Source organism: Micrasema longulum, unplaced genomic scaffold (assembly GCF_059751315.1).
Source record: "Micrasema longulum isolate JH-2025_06_02 unplaced genomic scaffold, ASM5975131v1 h1tg001370l, whole genome shotgun sequence".
Lineage (NCBI taxonomy): Eukaryota > Metazoa > Arthropoda > Insecta > Trichoptera > Brachycentridae > Micrasema > Micrasema longulum.
In genome coordinates, this window is record NW_028278556.1 from 162,621 (window position 1) to 182,702 (window position 20,082).

Sequence of the window (20,082 nt, forward strand, 5' to 3'; positions counted from 1 at the left end):
ATTTTTGTCTTAATTTTCTATTCAATGTGTTTTGTAACTTGAATTATAAAAATAAAAATTTTATTTTATTGATTGGTTGGAATAAATTCCTATTTAGCAATAAGCCCGCTAATGTAAAATTAACATTAGGCACAAAAATAATAATGAATAAATAAAATAAATACTTTTTTTTCAGAACCAATCAGGCATCTACTATGACGTCGATTATGAGAACGCTCCCGACCCGATATACGGATCCAGTGGGATTCCCCTCTCAACTTACACGTTGAACAGAAATACACCATACTACGGTCAATGAATCAGTGAAATAAAACAATCTATCCACATATTATTAAAAATGTAACAAATTTAATGCATTTCAACATTAATTAGTCATATAATCCACAATATGTAATTTTGATGTCTGTACCAAATGCAATTTGGACCTTATTGACATGATTAAACAAACAATATAAACAAATTTTGCAAACAGAGACATCAACGCTCGGGCATGGAAAAACCCAAATCGGCATGTGCCCGTAGAAAAAGCAATTAGAACCTTATTGACATAAATAAACACCAAATATTAATAGATTTCGCTACCGGCGATATCAACGCTCGTACAAGGAAAAAACCTGAATTTGTGTAGACCCGTAGAAAAAGTAATTTTAACTTTATTAAAAAATGAACAAATATTAATAAATTTTGCTGCAAGTGACATCAACGCTCGTACAAGAAGAAAACCCAAATCTGTGGATGCCCGTAGAAAAAGTAATTAAAACCATATTGACAAATCATGAACACCAAATCATCGCATTGGGGAAACAAGGTTCTACCAAACAAAACATGTTTTTTACATTTTACTTTTATTATATACAGTTTAGTAATCGGTTCTGTTGCATCAATATTTTAAAGAAAAACGAAATCATCCTTAATTATCAGTATGTTTTTTAAGGCAATATTAATAAATAATATAAGATAAAATAATGTCTTCATTTCAAAATTTCATGTCTCAAAAATATTATTCATCTACATAGAACCTTGTTTCCTAATGCAACGAAATATTAATAAATTTCACTTCCAGTGACATCAACGGTCGTACAAGAACGAAACCCGAATTTGGGTGTTGTGACTGCGTAAAAACGCATTTGAACCTTATTGACGTTATTAAACACAGAAGTTTAATAAAAATCGCTACCGGAGACATCAACGCTCGCACACGAAAAAACCCGGAATTGTGTGTGCCCGTAGAAAAAAACCATTGTAACGTAATTAAATACAATATTATAATTACGTAAAATAATAACACTGACATCAAGTGTCGTAACTATGGTCACAAGTTAAACAGAAATATGAACTAATGAAATATGTTTATCTCTTTATTTTGAATTGTCGAGAGCATCGCAATGTTTGCTAAATCTAAGATGCGGTTGGTATGGGAATAACGTGTATATTTTAGACAAAGTTAATTTATGGAGGTGTGTTAGTCGCTTAATGTGGATTAATCCCAATGTTAGCGCTTCGAATATTAATTTTTGGAATTGAAACTTTCGGTGTTAGGTCTAAGTGTTTTATTTGTGAAAAAGACTGGCTTGGAGTGATTTCAACAATTTTTCAACAATATTTTGAGTTTGTCCAAATTTTTGTAGACAAAGACTGGATTCAACGCCCTGGGGACCTGTTTATATTAACATATTACAACAGAGATGAAGAACATTTAAGAGAAGGTAATATAGAAGTCCAGGCATCTACAGGGCTTATGACCTGTCAATGGCTGGAGTATAGAAATTGAAAAAATAATATTTTCAGGCGTTGCCTAGTATGTAGGTGAAATAATTCAATTAGTTGAATCTCACCCGCATAAATAAAGGTTTCAGCTCTTTAACTTCACAAACATCAACGGATGAAAGAATTGAAGGAATATAGATGTTCAAATATAGGCAGAATGGTGAATGTTACACAGTGTGTAAAGTGGCCACTTAAACCAGCTATTGACAGGTCATAAGCCCTGTAGATGCCTGGACTTCTATATTACCTTCTCTTAAATGTTCTTCATCTCTGTTGTAATATGTTAATATCAACAATTTTTTTTTAGTTTTTCCTATCCGCACCCGTTCTGGCTCTTTCTAGAGCATATAGGACATTTCAGTACTACTACTACCATCACGTCATTTCCCCGTAGGGGTAGGCAGAGAGAATGGACCGCCACACACGTCTATCCTGGCGTACAATCCTAGCCTCTTCCACATTCATACATCTTGTCATACATGGCCTTCGGTTCTGTCTGCTTTTGACATGACCAGACTTAAGATTTCGGTTTATCTGATCATGCCACGTCTTCCTTGGTCGTCGTTGCCGTTCATTTTCGCCATATATACTTGTTTTAACATTCTTTCGTCGTCCATTCGTTCTACGTGACCAAACCATCTCAGAGACCCTTTCATAATCTTATCAATTTTACTTGACTCAGATTTACACTCTCGCCTGAATTCATCATTCGTAACCCTTTCATGCATTGATTTCCCACACATTCGTCTAAGAGATCGCATTTCAACCATTTCGGGAGTCATCTTTAAGGTAAACTGAGTGTTTTGTAGAAAAAAGTGTGTGTTTAAGTACTAGTAATTGAACGATGGTAGCCGAAACGTCGGAACAAATCCAACACACACGGTATCACCCATAAAAGAAACATATTGTCACCAGTTCTTGTCAGTAAATTCTGTTGATTGGTGAGTGGCTTCCCGGAAACCCATCGCAACACTCTCATTGGTTGATTTGGAAGAACTTGTGACGTAGTCCCAAGTAGTTCAATTTCATTAGAATAGTTTTCATGAATTTTTTTACGAATTTTGGAGAAACTTGGCCGTACAATTAAATGCTGTAATCTTTAGCGCGAGTGGTAAAAAAAAATATATCCAACTTCCCGTAGCACTGAACGTCCTCAAAGACAATAAATCAAGGCATTATCGACAAAACCAAGAAAGGAGCTATGCTCTGGTTCGGACATGTAGAGCGAATGGACAGTGAAAGAGCGGCTAAGAGAATTTACGGTGCGAATGTTGATGGATGCAGAAATCGAAGAAGACCGAGAAAGACATGGCATGACCAAATCAAACAAATTTTGATGGACATGTCAAAAGTCGGAATAATCGGCGCGTGTGCACTAAAAGATGTATGAATGTAGGGGAAGCGAGATTTGTATGCAACGACAGTGCGATATGACGTTCTATCCTTTCCGCCTATCCTTACGGGGCAACGGCGTTATATTTTATTTGTTCATTCATGATCTGCCGAAAATATTAATTATTTAAACAATATTTTGAAAACTCAAACAAACGTCCAAATTTTTTTAGACAAGGACTGGATTTAACTCCCCGGGGAGCTGTTTATATTAACATATTGCAACAGAGATGAGGAACATTTAAGAGAAGGTAATATTGAAGTCTAGGCATCCACAGGGCTTATGACCTGTCAATGGCTGGTTTTTAAGTGGCTACTTTACACACCGTATTACATTCACCATTCTGCCTGAAAATTGTATTTTTTCAATTTCTATACTTCTTCATGGACCAGGTGTTTCATCTGTTGATGTTTGTAAAGTTAGAATTGAAAAAGTAAAAAAAAACATCAACACATGAAGGAATTTAAGGAATATAGATGTTCAAATATGGGCAGAATGGTGAATGTTACTCAGTGTGTAAAGTGGCCTCTTAAACTAGCCAATGACAGGTCATAAGCCCTATAGATGCCTAGACTTCTATATTACCTTCTCTTAAATTACTTATTTGGTTATTTAATATTAAGAAAAACACAGAACTTAGTTAAAATATATTTTTACATTAAATAAGTTTTTAGAAATAATTAACTATTTTCCTATCAGCACCAGCGGTGCGTTGGGCATTGCATTGGTACCGCAAAGCCCCGTGTCTTGATCGTCTGATACTTAAAGGTACCAGTCCAAAGGACAGTGAAATATCTCAGTATAAAACCATCTCTTAAACCGATATTTCACGTCGGCCTTGCAAGGTATCGAACCCAGTAGCTCAATCACAAATAACTACGACGTGCTAATAAGCGACGTGATAACAATTTCTCACAATGGTTATTTATCGTATTCGCGATCACAATGCAACATCCGTGAACACCTAATATTAAATGTCAATATATTTACGTTTCGCGACGTGTAATCCTGCCGCGCAATCACACATTTGAATTTCACCGGTGTAAATATGGAAAATATTCCAAAACTGCTGTTTTTATTTATTTATTATTTATAATGCTATTTATTGCATTTAGCCGGCGGTTGGCGAGCCAAATGTCAAGAAAAGCAGTCGCCATAGTAACTGTAATTTAATTTTCACTTTTTTGTATTAGATACTCCTTACCATTTTGCAAATGCAATATGTTGTTTTATTTTTTATGGTAAATGCCGATTTTTCTCCAATGAACTGTATTTATTTACAACATTATTTTTTGGTATGTGTATTTTTGTACATACACAAATCTGAATTTCTCCGAGGGGGAGTAGGTATATATTTTTTTATTATTTTTATATATATTTTTTATTATTTTTCAATACATAGATGGTGCTCCAACACGCTAGTGAATGCTTTCTCATTTAATAAGATATATACAAGAATCAAAATGGTACCAGTGTCGATATTCGCTAATAAGCGGAATGGGGGATGTTGTAAAAAACGTAAAGTGGCCACTCAACCCAGCCAATGACAGGTCATAAGCCCTGTAAACGCTCGAATATCGATAATCCTGAATTTGAAAAAATTCTACCTCATCTCTGTAGGAATATTGATAAAAAAAAAATTTAAAAAAATGTATTTATTTACTTAGAGATTACACACGTGTTGACTTATGACTGCGATAACTTAAGCATGTTCATTATTACAATATTTGAGTTTTTCAAATGTTCGTAGACAAAAGACTGGATTTCACCCCCTCAAGGGATATTAAGATTAACAAATTACAACAGGGATGGAGAATACCTTAAATAAGGGAATATGGAAGTCAAGGCATTTACAGGGCTTATGACCTGTCATTGGCTGGTTTAAGTGGCCACTTTACACACTGTGTAACATTCACCATTTTGCCTATGTTTGACCATCCAAATTTCTTCAATTCTTCCATTTGTTGATTTGAAAATTGAAAAATTGTTTTCAGGCGTTGCCTAGTATGTGAAATAATTCAGTCAGATGAATCTCTTCGCAACAACAAAGGTTTCGGCTCTTTAACTTTACTAAAATCAACAAATGGAAGAATTGAAGAAATATGGATGGTCAAGCATAGGCAAAATGGTGAATGTTACACAGTGTGTAAAGTGGCCACTTAAACCAGCCAATGGCAGGTCATAAGCCCTGTAAATGCCTTGACTTCCATACTCTCTTATTTAAGGTATTCTCCATCTCTGTTGTAATTTGTTAATGTTCATTATTGTTCGTTGTGATCGCTCAAATGCTTAGCATGTTTTTAAGCACGTCGATAGTTATTTGTGATTACGTTGCTGAACCTCTAAAATGGTAGGCGAAATGAAGACTTAGGAAAGATATTGTAAGATAATTTTTATTTATGAATTTAAATGTAAATAATATTCATAATTAATTAAAAATATTTTTATGCATTAGTGTAAATTTTTATTACTGTTTGTAATTATTATAATTTAAATTATTTTCCATAATAAATAAAGTTTTAAATATGTGTGTTTTATTTTATTTTATCAACTTTTTCAATCATTGGCTGCATAAGTAACACTTAGGAACGATTAGGTTAGGTAACACTTATGGAACGGCTGCAGACATTCTGTCCAATTCTTTACCATCTTATAAGTCCACAATATCAAGTTTATTTGCAGCTGCTCGTCAAACTATTATTGACAATTCAATTTCATAAATTAAAAAAAATACTTACTTGTTTATTTTTATTACCTTATACTTGTTTTTTATTTTTTACTATTATATCAAATTGCATTGTAGTATTGGCAAATACGCATTTCATAGATACATATTTTTATTTCTTATTTTTTCGTGATAATATATGCTCGCTTGTTTATTAATTTAACTTAAAAATGTCTTTCTTGCTTACCGTAACACTTTATTTATTGTTTGCTTTACAGAATTTATTTCATAAGCTTATATCTTTGCATTTTTTGTTTATATGCTTTCTGTTTTTTCTTGCACACCTTTGTTATAATTGTTTTTTTTTTACTTTGTAAAACTTTTTATCATATCATTTTTAACTAATTTCACATATTTTTTCTGCATATTCTGTGTTTATTATTTAGTATGTTAGCGTGTATTTCATTTTTATTTTTTGTAAATGCCTTTTTTGGGCGTTAATGAACAAAATAAATAAGCTTTTCTGATAGCAAGGGCGAATCGTCCAAGTACGCAAGTATGCGCAGTTTACTGTTGGGCTGGCAAGGTTGCACGGCGTCTATCATGAACCCCCATTTATTTAAATAAATAAATAAATATTTTTAGAGTGATGCTTCGATCTCCCTTCGATGAGTCATTGTTTCAATTCATGAAGGTACTGGACATTAGACTTAAAAAAAAAAAAAAGAGTCATTGACATATCTCTGGTCATGTGGTTGCAACAAGAGATCCCAGCAGAATCCTTTTTTATAAACTTTATTAATTTGAATTATTTCATACTAAAAACAAGTACGACTTTCGCTCAGAGAAATTCATATTTTGTGGCCCCAAGAGTGTTCAATGTCCTGATACAGAATATACTTTCAACACTTCTTCATAAGGGCTATTATTCTTTAAAATAATTTGACTTAAGACGGTCGAAAGGAGGTGGCATAATCCGCAATCGTTATTTTATTTTATTTATTTTATTTTATTAGGGAAATCAACAGTTCTACATACATATTTTAGTAAACAAACAGATATAGTGTATAAACTCAGAACTAATAACAGATTTCCACATAGTATACAAAGTTAGTAAAGAAAATATATTACATATCAAATAAATACATACAATTTATACATATCAAAATGTTATTTTCAAGTACTCAATAATCAAAGATTTTTTAAATATTAATTTTAAGAACATTAAGTTACTGTAAATTGGGCGGGATAAGGACAAAAATGCTTGAAGAGAGGATAAAGAGGGGGGGGGGAGATGTACATATTTATTATTATAATATCTACTAAGTTACATAATACATTTTTAGTGTAAATTTTAAATCTGACAGAGTGATGTTTGTGTAATCTATATTTTTAAATTTTGTATTGTACATTGAAAAAGTCCTACGAAAAAAAGCATTTTTAACATACGATGTTTTACTTATTGGTACATGAAACAGGTGTTACCGTCTACAAATCCTGGCTGGCACATGTATTGTTATTAAACCAAGCAGCTCTGTACAGTCAACCATTCCTGTCACAATTTTGTAAAGCAGTAGTTGGTCCGCCCACACTCTGCGGTATTGTAGAGAAATGATTCCATGGAAGGTGGAGGCAGTGAGAGTAGATACATAAGAAATACCGGTTTTGTATTTAAGGTACTTTATAAATTTGTTTTGAATATTTTCTATTCTATTATGTGTGAGAAAGAGATAACGAATATATTTTGTTTGTCTTAACACTGAAGTTACTATGAAAGGTAATGCTTTTTTTGTTTATGAAATGTTTGTGCTACATTCTTCATCTTCTTCTTATGGTTCCTCTTCCCGATGGAGGTTGGAAATCATAATTGCGATTCTTACTTTATTGGCAGCTGCCCTGAACAAGGACTGAGTGCTGCAATGGAACCAGTCGCGCAAGTTCTTAAGCCAAGAGATGCGCCTTCTACCTGCACTGCGTCTCCCTTCAATCCTTCCCTGTAGAATGACTTGTAAAATTTTATATTTTTCGCCTCTCATCACATTTTATTTTTTATTTTATTTTATTTTATTTATTTGGATAACCAACAGCTATAATTATATCATATTTATATAACAAAACAAATAACAAATAAGCCAATTACAGGTTTTCACAAGTAGCATCACAGTAAGTTAAAAAAGATTCTCGAACATAAAATGAATAGTAATTAAATGTAAATTTAAAAGAAAAGAAAAAAAATACTACGAGTTATTTTGAAAGCAAACGCCGCACGTTATTAAGATTATTTTCAAATAAATCTATGTTAAATGATTTATTTAGTACATTAAAATTATTAAAAGTTCGCCATAAATATGAATTTTGCCTATAATTAGATGAAACAAGAGGTATGTGAAGAAGAGGGTTATTTCTTTAAACTTTGGAAGGAACATTGATAGAAAGTTTGCAAAGTAGTTCAGGACAGTCAATTGAACCAGAGGCAATTTTAAGTAAATAAATTATATCCGCTATTTCACGACGTTTTTGCATCACATGCCCAAGGTACTCAAGTTTTCTTTTCTTTATGGTCTTCAGTACCTCTTTATCTTTTTCCATCCGTCGGAGAACATCATCGTTTCGGACTCTATCCACGCGGGAGATTTTTAATATCCTCCTGTAGCACCACATTTCAAAGGCTTCGATATTTTTTGAAGTGTTTTGGGTGAGTGTCCACGTTTCGACGCCGTAAAAAGTACCGAGAAGACGTAACATCGAGTCATGCGCATTCGGAGGTCTAAATTAAAGTCTCTACTGCAAAGAAGGTCACGCATCCTGAAAAAGCAGTCTCGCGCCACCTCTATTCTGACTTTGATCTCTTGCGAGTGATCCCATTTGTCATTCAGCCAGCATCCTAAATATTTACATTGATGAACTTGCTCAATAAACTGCGCTCCAAGTTTTAAAGTCATTGGGAAAGTTTTTGGCTTTTTCCGAATAATCATACATTTAGTCTTGGAAATATTTGGCTTTAGCCCTTTATTAAAACTTGCCGTGTAAACTTTGTCCAATAACATTAGAAAATATTTTTACTGAAACTATTAGCCGTTGGTGCCATTTATTATGGATTATTTTATCAAATATAAAATGACATGTTTTTTTTATATGACATACTACAAGATGATACTTTTAAAATTACATTTACAATGAAAAGAACACCAAAAGATATCATTTATAGTATAAACAATATGAGCATTCATTCAGTTCACACGATCACGAGATCTAGGAATAACTTTTGACTCACGCTGTACATGTTTTATTAATTTTGATAATATCAAAGAAAAAGCCTTAAAGAAGTTAAGATTTATATTCAGAATATGTAAACCTTTTAAATCTGTTTCATCGATAATAATTTGTTTAGACAATTCATTTGTTCGTAGCAATTTGGAATTTGGATCTGTAGTCTGGCCACCACAACTCACATTAATGTACAACATTATTTTGGTACGTGTATTTTGTACATACACAAATCTGGATTTCTCCCAAGGGGGTTTCTCGTTTAATAACATATATACAAAAATCAAAAATGTTACCTGTGTGGATATTCGCTAATAAGCGGAATGGGGAAGTTGTAGTACCTACTTAAAGTGGCCACTTAACCCAGCCAATGACAGGTCATAAGCCCTGTAAACGCTCGAATATCCATAATCCTGAATTTGAAAAAATTCTACCTCATCTCTGTAGGGATATAAATAAAAACACATTAATGTAATTGAATCTGTAAAAAAAGAATTTCTACGTATCCTATAATTTTAATCTAACCTGGACAGAGCCCTTCAGTTTCATGATCAGCGCCTAGAACACTTCGGTCGAGATAAATTAAAATTCAGTAGACAGATTTTAGACTTGATATATCTTTATAAAATAATTCATTGTAATGTTGATTATACATTTTGTTAAGAGAATATGTACCCTTGAATGTCCCCAGTCGGCGATTGAAAAAGTCAATAACAATATGGCGCACTTTAATGCATTATCACCAGAGGCGGTTCCTTAACAAACTAACATCAGATTCTTTTCCTCTCTGCCGAGGATCCTCAGAACAGAGAACGAAATTTCACTAAACGGTACTGTCGATGTGTTCCTACAGCAAGGGTAGGCATTCAAGAAGCAAGCGGTGTTCTCTCCTGACTGGCGATGTCACACTTACCATTTTCGCCTACATTATGCCATATTTATTCCTTTTGTAGATTTTAAGACTGTTATATATATATTTATAAACAGGCAAAATATAATTAAAGAAAGTAAGCATCAATATGTTTAATTTTTAAGTGATACAGTGTGTGTTGGATTTGTTCCGACGTTTCAGCTACCGTTTCAGAGCCATCTTCAGAGTCTGCTATCTGAAGAAACATAATATTGGAACAACGTTTGGGACTGTGGGAAATACAAAGAACCATTTATTGAACCCAAACGATAAAAATCCCCTGGAAACGTAAGCTGTTTATAAACTAAGTAGCCAAGGATATGATAAAGTGTACATAGGATTAACAGGACGCACAGCATAGAAAAGTATTGAATAACGATTACTCGTACATAGTTTGACCACACAGAGATTCCGCCTATTTTCATCCCCGTTTTTCAAAGTCCATACTTCGCTCCCAAAGTAATCTCCCGCGTGGTTTGACAAATCAATTAATAAATACTTTTTCGAAAGACCTCGGTGATGTGTAGTCATGATTCTCCCAAAAGCGATTGGTAAAAAACTAGTTTGGTAGGTACGAGTTGATGGTTCTGCATACTGTGGGTAACCAACAAACAGATGTATGTACATTAGGGTGGGACGATATTTTTTTTTTCGAATTTTGAAATGAAAGGGGTCTAAAAAGTTGCCTTTTGGATTACTCGGGATGCAAAACATATATAAAAAAATATTTGATACTACTTTTGGCCCTAAACCAGAGCTTGAAGTTTTCGAAAAAGTCAATTTTTTGCCCTAAACCGGCTGTCATTTCGTATTTAAGTAAGAAAATCAGTCTAATTAAACTGTATAATCTGCCTTAAATCTTATTATATTAGCATCCAAGGGCGCGAGTTGCACTTTGTTTTGTAATAAATGGGTAGCATTGTTTTAATGTGCCATTGTTTTCGTCAATTTTAGTCAGGCGCTCAACGGAATCAGTTCCGCGGAGTGTAAATTTTTCGCACTTCGGTAGTTTTAAAACGTGTTCGAATTTGTAATGTGATTAAGTTATATCTTTACGAAAAAAAAAATTTAATCAATGCAGATAATCAAAAAATGTTCAGACAGGGATAAACTTCAAATCTTGGTTGAGTAGTACAGTAGAAAAAAAGTAGTACAGTAGAAAAAAAAATTACGCCGTTGTTTTCGTCAATTTTAGTCAGGCGCTCAACGGAATCAGTTCCGCGGAGTGTAAATTTTTTGCATTTCGGTAGTTTTAAAACGTGTTCGAATTTGTAATGTGATTAAGTTATATCTTTACGAAAAAAAAAATTTAATCAATGCAGATAATTAAAAAATGTTCAGACAGGGATAAACTTCAAATCTTGGTTGAGTGGTACAGTAGAAAAAAAGTAGTACAGTAGAAAAAAAAATTACGCCGTTGTTTTCGTCAATTTTAGTCAGGCGCTCAACGGAATCAGTTCCGCGGAGTGTAAATTTTTTGCATTTCGGTAGTTTTAAAACGTGTTCGAATTTGTAATGTGATTAAGTTATATCTTTACGAACAAAAAAATAATTTGATCAATATAGGTAATTTAAAAATGTTCAGACAGTTATAAACTTCAAACTTCTGTTGAGGGCCAAAAGTAGTATGAAATATTTTTTAAATAATTTTTACGTTCAATGCGATCCAAAAGACAACTTTTTAGACCCCTTTCTTTTTGATATCTAAAAAAAAAAAAACTTCATACATTATCGGTCCCCTCTAATGTACATTCTTTAGAAGCTAACAACCTCCTCAAACCGGTAAAACTAATTGTGTTACATAAACGGCATTGCCTAAATATTAAGGTGTTATCAAAATTATGCAACTGGTACAGAACGTTTCAGAAAAAGTTATCAAAGTCACGGGTCTACCGGCACGTTGAATTGGCTTGAGAAAATCGAGGTTTCGTATTGCCGTGTCCGCGCCCCAAAACGTAGGCATTTTTTAAAAGGATTTAAACATTTTGGAGTACCACAAGGATCTGTTTTGGGTCCACTATTATATATTTTATGTATTAACATGTACAATTATTTTAAAGGAAAAATTATTACTAAATGATATTAAATATTTGTATATAACCACATACCGACTTTTCTATGTCTATTGGTTTCGAGACGTACCCGTCTCTTCGTCAGGACACCAATCAAACCAACATGCAAAACCCACTATACACTTCACCATAGTTGTTGCAAAAAAATATGATACCAACGCGAAATGCATTTTAATAAGCACATGCACTGATTAGGACAAACATGCACTGATTAAAATATGAAAATATTATATTTTGTTTGAGAAATAGTTAAAAAAGTAGTGGGTGCGTCTCGAAACCGGTAGATATAGAGAAGTCAGTAAGTTTTTATTTACAAATGTCTCATAACATTTTGTAAAATGTTTGACCACAAAGCTAATGCTTTAAATATTAATAACATATTCATTTGTATAAATAAATAAATAAATGACTGGTCATAAAACCTGTAAATGCCTACATTTCCATACTCCCTTTTCAAAAATGTTTTCCTTTCTCATACCACAAGTTTAGATCAAAATAAATTCCTAGGGAGGAAATCCAGTCAGACTGCAAACATTTGGACATGGGTACTAAAAACATTGTTGAAAGAGTAATATATGATAGAGTCAGAGTAATAATGCGCCAAGCTATAGAAAAGCCTTATCGCTATTTGTCATAGAACGGAAGCTTTGTTGGTTAGCGACAAGTTCACTCTGCTAGCGGCCATTTTGGTTTATTTGACAACAGACGCGTAACGGTTCCAACGGACGGATTTGTCGCTGTGCTTGGCTTTGTTTGTAAATAACTTGGATATTTACGTTATAATAAATAAAAATCCACTATGGTGAATTGCAGTATGTTTGCTTGCAGCAGTAGGAGCGTCAAAGCTGTTAAAGGAGTCAGTTTTCACAGGTAATTGATTTCAAATATTTTCCTTTGAATTAAATCGAATTTTGGCATTTATTGTCCCGACACGTGCATTATGTTGCTTGAAAACTTTCCTTATATCAGCATATTTACTTCAGATACTATTTTTTCTCAATTTAGGGGATAAATTTGTGAATCAAAGTATGTTTACTGTCGATAATGACAGTTGATTACGGGCAATATGTCGGGGCCGTACTGGGAATCCATTTAATGTCCTCAAACCTGAAACGCCTATATACGTACATGTTTAAAGTTTTCTGTAATGTTTAGAATGATTAAAAATGAAAAGTAAAATAACGTTAATTTAAATTCAAGTGAGAAATATGTGTTTATATGTAGGTAGTATTTTTTAGCATTTCTAAAGATAACAATACGCGGCAACAATGGATTAAATGAATTCGATTTGGCAATTGTCCGCCCGAGTACGCTGCATTGTTTTGCTGCGAACTGTAGCCAACTTAGTACTAAATAGTCAAAGAATGGTTTTCCTACGTTAAGGCTCATCTAAAGCTTAGCGCATCATTACTCAGAACTTATATACAAAACAATAATTGCCCCTCATTGGGACTATTGCTCTACTATATTATATTTAGCTAACGAGGGAGACATAAACAAGTTTGAAATACTACAAAATACAGCAATGAGAATTATACTGAAAAAAAGCAAATATAATAGTGTTGAAAAAATGAGAAAACAATTGAACTGGATAGGAATAAAGAAAAGACTATTGTATAATGTATTTGTATTTATATATAAAGTGTTTAATAATCTCATGCCAAAGTAGTTTATAAGTGAAATTATATTAAATAGAAAAGTACATAAATATAGGACAAGAAATAGAAATAGGATAAGACTACCACTTAAGAAAAAAACAAAATCACAAAATAGCTTAATGTATAAAGGGTTAAAACTGTATGATGAGATGCCTGAAAGTATGAAGAATGAAAGAAAACTTACGGATTTAAAAAAAAAATGTTATGTTTATTGTAATAATGTAGTTATGTAAGAAATATTTAATAAGTATTTGTTATAATTGTAAATATATTAGTTAATATACAATGTAATATTAACTAACTTAAGTAAATAAATAAAATAAAAAAATTAAAAAAAATACTCAGAGGTTCAATGATAATTTTTGTGCAATTTTCCCTGGATCCTTAGTTCGTTTGATTTGAAATAAAGTTTGTGAACACCCAGTCCGGATAGGCCGGAGACTCTCACAGGCCTTGACCATAAATATCATATCTCATTGCCATACATTACTCGGTTTCGTAACACCTTGTACCTATTGGAGACGTGGTGTGGGCCCTTCCAACTTCCAGTGTACCGCGTTAACAGCGAAAACACCCATTAAACCCGAAGCCGTTTTAATTCTTCCGCCCATCCCAGACGGATCATGTCAAAGGTAACTAACCATGGTTTTTATCGTATTATTAAATTGCCTTTTTGAATTTCACTCTGTGGTGTAAAAGCAGTCTACACAGTAACATATTACAACAGAGATTGAAAACAGTTTAGAGAAGGTAAAATATCGTAGAAGTCTAAGTATAAGACAAGTATAACTAACTAAAACTAAGTGTAAGACAAAAAAGATTGTTTTAAAACGTGCAATTTAAATGTTAATTAACAATATTTTGAGTTTGTCCAAATTTTTGTAGACAAGGACTGGATTCAACTCCCTGGGGAGCTGTTTATATTAACATATTACAACAGAGATGAAGAACATTTAAAATAAGGTAATATAGAAGTCTAGGCATCTAGAGCGCTTACGACCTGTCATTGGCTGGTTTAAGTGGCCACTTTACACACTGAGTAACATTCACCATTCTGCCCGTATTTGAACATCTGCCTTCCATCAATTCTTTCATATGTTGATGTTTGTGAAGTCAAAGAGCTGAATTTATTACAACAGAGATTGAAAACAGTTTAGAGAAGGTAAATATCATAGAAGCATGGTCATCTAGAGCGCTTACGACCTGTCATTGGCTGGTTTAAGTGGCCACTTTACACACTGTGTAACATTCACCATTCTGCCCATATTTGAACATCTGCATTCCTTCAATTCTTTCATTTGTTGATGTTTGTGAAGTCAAAGAGCTGAATTTATTTCAACTGAGAGGGAAAACATTTTTGAGACTGGAATATGGAAGTCTAGGCACTCACAGGGCTTACGACTTGTCATTGGCTGGTTGAAGTGGCCACTTTACACACTGTGTAACATTCACCATTCTGCCCATATTTGAACATCTGCATTCCTTCAATTCTTTCATATGTTGATGTTTGTGAAGTCAAAGAGCTGAATTTATTTCAACTGAGAGGGAAAACATTTTTGAGACTGGAATATGGAAGTCTAGGCACTCACAGGGCTTACGACCTGTGATTGACTGGTTTAAGTGGCCACTTTACACACTGAGTAACATTCACCATTCTGCCCATATTTGAACATCTGCATTCCTTCAATTCTTTCATATGTTGATGTTTGTGAAGTTTGTTGAATTTATTTCATACAATATTTAAAATCATTAAAACATATTACAAAAGAGATGAAGGACATTTCAGAGAAGGTAATACAGAAGTTTAGGTATCTACAGGGCTTATGACCTGTCATTGGCTGGTTTAAGTGGCCACTTTACACACTGAGCATTCACCATTCTGCCCGTATTTGAACATCTGCCTTCCTTCAATTCTTTCATATGTTGGTGTTTGTGAGTTTGCTGAATTTATTTCAACAGAAAGGGAAAACATTTTTGAGACTGGAATATGGAAGTCTAGGCACTCACAGGGCTTACGACCTGTCATTGGCTGGTTTAAGTGGCCACTTTACACACTGAGTGTTACTCACCATTCTGCCCATATTTGAACATCTGCATTCCTTCAATTCTTTCATATGTTGATGTTTGTGAAGTTTGTTGAATTTATTTCATACAATATTTAAAATCATTAAAACATATTACAAAAGAGATGAAGGACATTTCAGAGAAGGTAATACAGAAGTTTAGGTATCTACAGGGCTTATGACCTGTCATTGGCTGGTTTAAGTGGCCACTTTACACACTGAGCATTCACCATTCTGCCCGTATTTGAACATCTGCCTTCCTTCAATTCTTTCATATGTTGGTGTTTGTGAGTTTGCTGAATTTATTTCAACAGAAAGGGAAAACATTTTTGAGACTGGAATATGGAAGTCTAGGCACTCACAGGGCTTACGACCTGTCATTGGCTGGTTTAAGTGGCCACTTTACACACTGAGTAACATTCACCATTCTGCCCATATTTGAACATCTGCATTCCTTCAATTCTTTCATATGTTGATGTTTGTGAAGTTTGCTGAATTTATTTCAACTAAGAGGGAAAACATTTTTGAGACTGGAATATGGAAGTCTAGGCACTCACAGGGCTTACGACCTGTCATTGGCTGGTTTGAGTGGCCACTTTACACACTGTGTAAAATTCACCATTCTGCCCATATTTGAACATCTGCATTCCTTCAATTCTTTCATATGTTGATGTTTGTGAAGTTTGCTGAATTTATTTCATACAATATTTAAAATCATTAAAACATATTACAAAAGAGATGAAGGACATTTCAGAGAAGGTAATACAGAAGTTTAGGCATCTACAGGGCTTATGACCTGTCATTGGCTGGTTTAAGTGGCCACTTTACACACTGTGTAACATTCACCATTCTGCCCGTATTTGAACATCTGCCTTCCATCAATTCTTTCATATGTTGATGTTTGTGAAGTTTGCTAAATTTATTTCAACAGAAAGGGAAAACATTTTTGAGACTGGAATATGGAAGTCTAGGCACTCACAGGGCTTACGACCTGTCATTGGCTGGTTGAAGTGGCCACTTTACACACTGAGTAACATTCACCATTCTGCCCGTATTTGAACATCTGCATTCCTTCAATTCTTTCATATGTTGATGTTTGTGAAGTCAAAGAGCTGAATTTATTTCAACTGAGAGGGAAAACATTTTTGAGACTGGAATATGGAAGTCTAGGCACACACAGGGCTTACGACCTGTCATTGGCTGGTTTAAGTGGCCACTTTACACACTGAGTAACATTCACCATTCTGCCCATATTTGAACATCTGCATTCCTTCAATTCTTTCATATGTTGATGTTTGTGAAGTTTGCTGAATTTATTTCATACAATATTTAAAATCATTAAAACATATTACAAAAGAGATGAAGGACATTTCAGAGAAGGTAATACAAAAGTTTAGATATCTACAGGGCTTATGACCTGTCATTGGCTGGTTTATGAGGCCACTTTACACACTGAGTAACATTCACCATTCTGCCCGTATTTGAACATCTGCCTTCCTTCAATTCTTTCATATGTTGATGTTTGTGAAGTTTGCTGAATTTATTTCAACTGAGAGGGAAAACATTTTTGAAACTGGAATATGGAAGTCTAGGCACTCACAGGGCTTACGACCTGTCATTGGCTGGTTGAAGTGGCCACTTTACACACTGAGTAACATTCACCATTCTGCCATGTTTGAACATCCACATTTCCTCAACTCTTCCATCTGTCAACTTTTGTGAAGTAAAAGAGCTGAAACCTTTATCACGTGGGTGAGATTCATCCGGCTGAACCAAACCACCCACTAGGCAACGCCTGAAAACAATTTTCAAATTTTTATACTTCTTCTTTCACTAGGTAGTCAATTCAACAATGTTTGAGTATGTCCAAATGCTTGCAGACTGCCTGGATTTCCTCCCTAGATTAAATTTAAATATGATTTACTCCTTAGAGAGGAAATCCAGCCAGTCTGCAAGCATTTGGACATACTCAAACATTATTAAAGAGCTGAGGCCTTTATTTATGCGGGTGAGATTCGTGTAATTTATTTTTTCACCTGCATACTAGGCAACGCCTGAAAATTTTATTTTTTCAAGTTCTATACTTCTTGTGGGTCCCGGGGATGGGATTGAATTATTTTATTTTTTGGAATTCAACCATAAACAAGTTTCCACCTAGGTACTTACCTATCATAAAAAGTCTTTTTCCTTTTATCCGGACAGATTTTGCACGCTTTCACGACACTGTAATTTTTCTTTTATTTTGGTTCAGAATTAAATGTGAAGGTCACGTCAAAACCTGACTGGCGGTTAAAGAATGACTAAATTCGCGTTGAGCATGAGTTGAATGTCATAACTATAGAATGCTCAGGGTAAAACACGGTCTGACTTTTCTTCAATAACACGTATTCCCGTATTTTCTTCATGGATTATGACTCTTGAGTAGTGATTTTTGCACGATTTTGATTTGAGCTCGACAAGGCTTCTTAGCCAATCACATGAGGAGAAAGAAACGAAAAACTAACCCTTATTATGCATAAATTAATGGCTCAAAAAAGTCCAATAACACGTGTCTTTATTTACGAAAAAACTTTTGTTCAACCAGCTAATAACAGGCAAGCCAACGTTCGGACAGGACAACTTCTGTCGGGTCCGCTAGTCTATTTATAAATCTGAGCGCTTTTAAAAGTTTTATTTTATTTTATTCAGAAAACACACTTATTTATTTATTTATTTATTTATTAACGGACATTGTCCACGTATACAATTTATAAGGTTTAAATATTACAACAAAAGAATAGTTTAAAACATTTTTAAAAAAAGAAAGAAGCATTGACAAACATAAGGGACATCGAGACAAGATCTGGACTATTTATTTAGTGCTCGTTTAAATCATTGTAAACTTAAACCAAAAAAGTCCAGATCTTGTCTTGAGTTAACAATACGACAAAGACGGGTCATTGGAGAATTTAGGCCATAGTTTGTTCTATGCTGATCTATGAACAATACTTCATTGTTTCTCAATCCACGAGTCGGAATATTGAATTTTACTTGTCCCAGTAATGATGGAACATCGATTATACCATTTGGTATGCCGAACATATATATGGAGTCAATATTAGTTCTACGTTTTTGTAGACTAGAAATATTTAACATTGACTCTATTTCAGCATAAGAATAATTATCTCTCTCTAGTCGGAGCATCCACGCTATTTTTCGAAGCAAGCGATGTTGGACTGATTCAATGTGATTTATGCGATTGACATAGAATGGAGACCAGACCAAGGAGGCATATTCTAGTAGAGGGCGAAGAGTTGAGCAATAAAGAGTTTTGATTGTACGGACATGAGTAAAATCAGAGGATATTCTGTTAATGAAGCCAAGTAATTTCAGTGATTTATTTACTGTATTATCTATATGCTCGTTGTATGTCAGTTTATAGTCCAAAACAACTCCTAAATCTCTGATGGACTTGACTACAGTCATACATACTCGTAAAAAGTATTAAAAACAACGATTTTCCAATACAAAAAGACCAATTAAGTTTTCATAAATTAAAAAGATATAAACATTAAACGTGACAAAAATTTTTTTAATAAATAAGAATTTTAAGTGAGAAAAGAATAATTGTTGACATTTGCGTTTTCCATGGAGGTAATAAATTAAAATAAATAAAAATACCGAATGTACACTCCGAGCCATCCACGCACACACATGAACGCACATATAAAACATACACAAACATATACATTACATGCGGCACATATACATAGCACAAAACACTCAAAGATGTAGTTCCCATAGTAAACAATTTGTCATAAAAATAAAACCAGAAAGACACGCCAGTGGTAGATATAGTTTTTTGAAGTAAATACAGACCGCGACTCCTTTTTAATAGACATGTATTTGAGTTTAATCCAAATTGATCGGTAGAATAGTTTATTGCTTTGGAATGGGCTCTTAAAAACACATTCTGAAAACGACGTCATGTATATCAATCTCATTTAACGATTTTAAAATATCGATTATTTTATTTATTTACGTATTTAATGACCTGTAACCTCCAATAAAGTTATTTTATCATGAATAAGAATATATTTCATACGAATTTTTGACATATTTCAAGAGAGATAAAGTGCTCTCCGTTTTTAAGAAAGTAATACAGAATTTTTAGTATTTACAGGGCTTATGACGTGTTATTGTATGGTTAAAATGGCCAGTTGCACACTGCTCAGTATATATTTTTTAAACTTTTTGTATGGGAATTGCAATTATGCAATTCCCATTTGGATAACCAAATCTTTCCTC

The 20,082-nt window shown here is 33.7% G+C and overlaps 1 protein-coding gene across 4 annotated transcripts in view; it reads left to right on the forward strand.

The window, feature by feature from the left end:
- LOC148275644 (uncharacterized) overlaps nucleotides 1-722 on the forward strand; it is a 40,389-nt gene extending 39,667 nt beyond the window's left edge. For all 4 annotated transcript variants that reach the window (XM_088235391.1, XM_088235393.1, XM_088235392.1 and 1 more), the window contains exon 18: nucleotides 176-722. In XM_088235391.1, coding sequence (XP_088091517.1) covers nucleotides 176-298 — 123 coding nt within the window. In that variant the 3' untranslated portion in view covers nucleotides 299-722. The remainder of the gene's footprint in view (nucleotides 1-175) is intronic.
- Nucleotides 723-20,082: the final 19,360 nt, after the last annotated feature.